The sequence below is a fragment of the Palaemon carinicauda genome, chromosome 17 (assembly GCF_036898095.1).
Source record: "Palaemon carinicauda isolate YSFRI2023 chromosome 17, ASM3689809v2, whole genome shotgun sequence".
In the NCBI taxonomy this organism is placed as follows: domain Eukaryota; kingdom Metazoa; phylum Arthropoda; class Malacostraca; order Decapoda; family Palaemonidae; genus Palaemon; species Palaemon carinicauda.
This window is the reverse complement of record NC_090741.1, coordinates 134455516-134457008: the sequence shown is the minus strand read 5'-3', so window position 1 is coordinate 134457008 and position 1493 is coordinate 134455516. Positions and strand designations below refer to the sequence as shown.

Here is a 1493-nt window from a genome sequence, read left to right as displayed (position 1 = left end):
GTTTCTTTCGACAGAAATGCTGGACTCCGGGCCTACGTTCTATTGTGAGGCGGACCGTGCGGCAGTGTCCAGAATGCGTGCCAGCCTTCCAGCCCCTGTTGAGACAGCCACCCGCACCCCCCCTACCGAAGGAAAGGATCAACCTAACGAAGCCCTTTACAGCAGTCGGAGTGGACCACACAGCGGCCATACAGACTGAAACGCGGCCGGGCTACATACTAATCATGACATGCATGGCCAGCAGGGCTGTGTACCTCGATTTCTGTCCCTCCCTGGAAGCGGAAATTTTGTCTTAGCCTTAAGACGCCTTTGTGCTACCCACGGTGCTCTGTCGTTCATCACATCTGATAATCATCAAACGTTCAAGACTGCCAGCAACCTCCTTCAGGGACTTTATGAAGAGGATGAAGTCCAGCCGTTCCTGAGAAAAACTGGCACTGAATGGCGCTTTCAGATGCCCCGTGCACCTTGGAAAGGTGGGTTTTTTGAGCGCCTGATTGGAGTGACGAAACGTACCCACCAGATAGCCCTCGGGAAGAAGTACCTGCCGGACGCCCACGTACTAACCCTTGTGAAGGAAGCCGAGGCGGTGGTTAATAACAGGCCTCTAATATACAGCGGCGACAAGTGCGAGGATGAGGTCCTCACCCCCTCCCATTTTGTAAGAGGAAACCCAATCCACCTTATGGCACCGATCTTGCCTGACGACCACCTCAATGCGACCTTCACCTCCCGGAGGCTCCGTGATAGTTACTTTAAACTGACAGACTCTTTGAAGGCCTTCCGAGAGAGGTGGAGAAAAGAGTATCTGAGTGCCCTGAGAGCCCGACACGACTGTCGATCTGGGGCACCTTCCAAGCTGCACCCCGGAGACGTCGTGCTGGTCAAGCAAGAAAATAAAAAAGAGCTACGTGGCCCCTTGGATGTGTCGTGGAGACATATCCTGACGACGACGAAGTCGTGCGTTCAGCCAAGGTGTTGTTCGAGGATGTCGAGTCCCTGCGAGCTGTTAGCCACCTGGTGCCCCTGGAAATTGCCCCCTCTGATGATGATGATGGTGTTGGAGAAGACGATGACGACGACGGAGAGGAGGGTGCGTACAGTTTGCCAAGCAGGACTGCCAGGGATCGTTGAGACGTCTGGGGACAACCAGGAGGTGGCTCAGGCTACGACATTTCGACAACCAGCCACAGAGGTCTTAGATAGTGACGCTAATAGTGATAACAATGCGGTAAGTGAGAGGAGTGAAAGTGAAACAGGATCAGAGACGACGGGCGCATAAGGACGTTCCGCACACCAATTGAGAAGGGCCGCTGCGAAGCAGCGAGAACTGATGGAACGCTTAGTTCGGAGTGAGGACATATAACGCATAGCTGCAAACAGTGAATGAATAAGGGAGTGCCCCTTCTGGTAGGTAGGGAGGGTGGAAAGAAGTAAATGTAGGTGAGTGTGAATCCACAGAGGTTGGAAGTGCGTCGGGTGTGGAGTATAAG

The 1493-nt window shown here is 53.7% G+C and overlaps 1 protein-coding gene across 1 annotated transcript; it reads left to right on the top strand.

Annotated features, from left to right (window-relative positions):
* The first annotated feature begins 229 nt into the window (after positions 1-229).
* Positions 230-1282, top strand: LOC137656627 (uncharacterized). Its single transcript, XM_068390794.1, has 2 exons — positions 230-847; positions 1070-1282. Exons 1-2 carry the CDS (start codon positions 230-232, stop codon positions 1280-1282), a joined length of 831 nt encoding a protein of 276 aa, XP_068246895.1.
* The last annotated feature ends 211 nt before the right edge of the window (positions 1283-1493 follow it).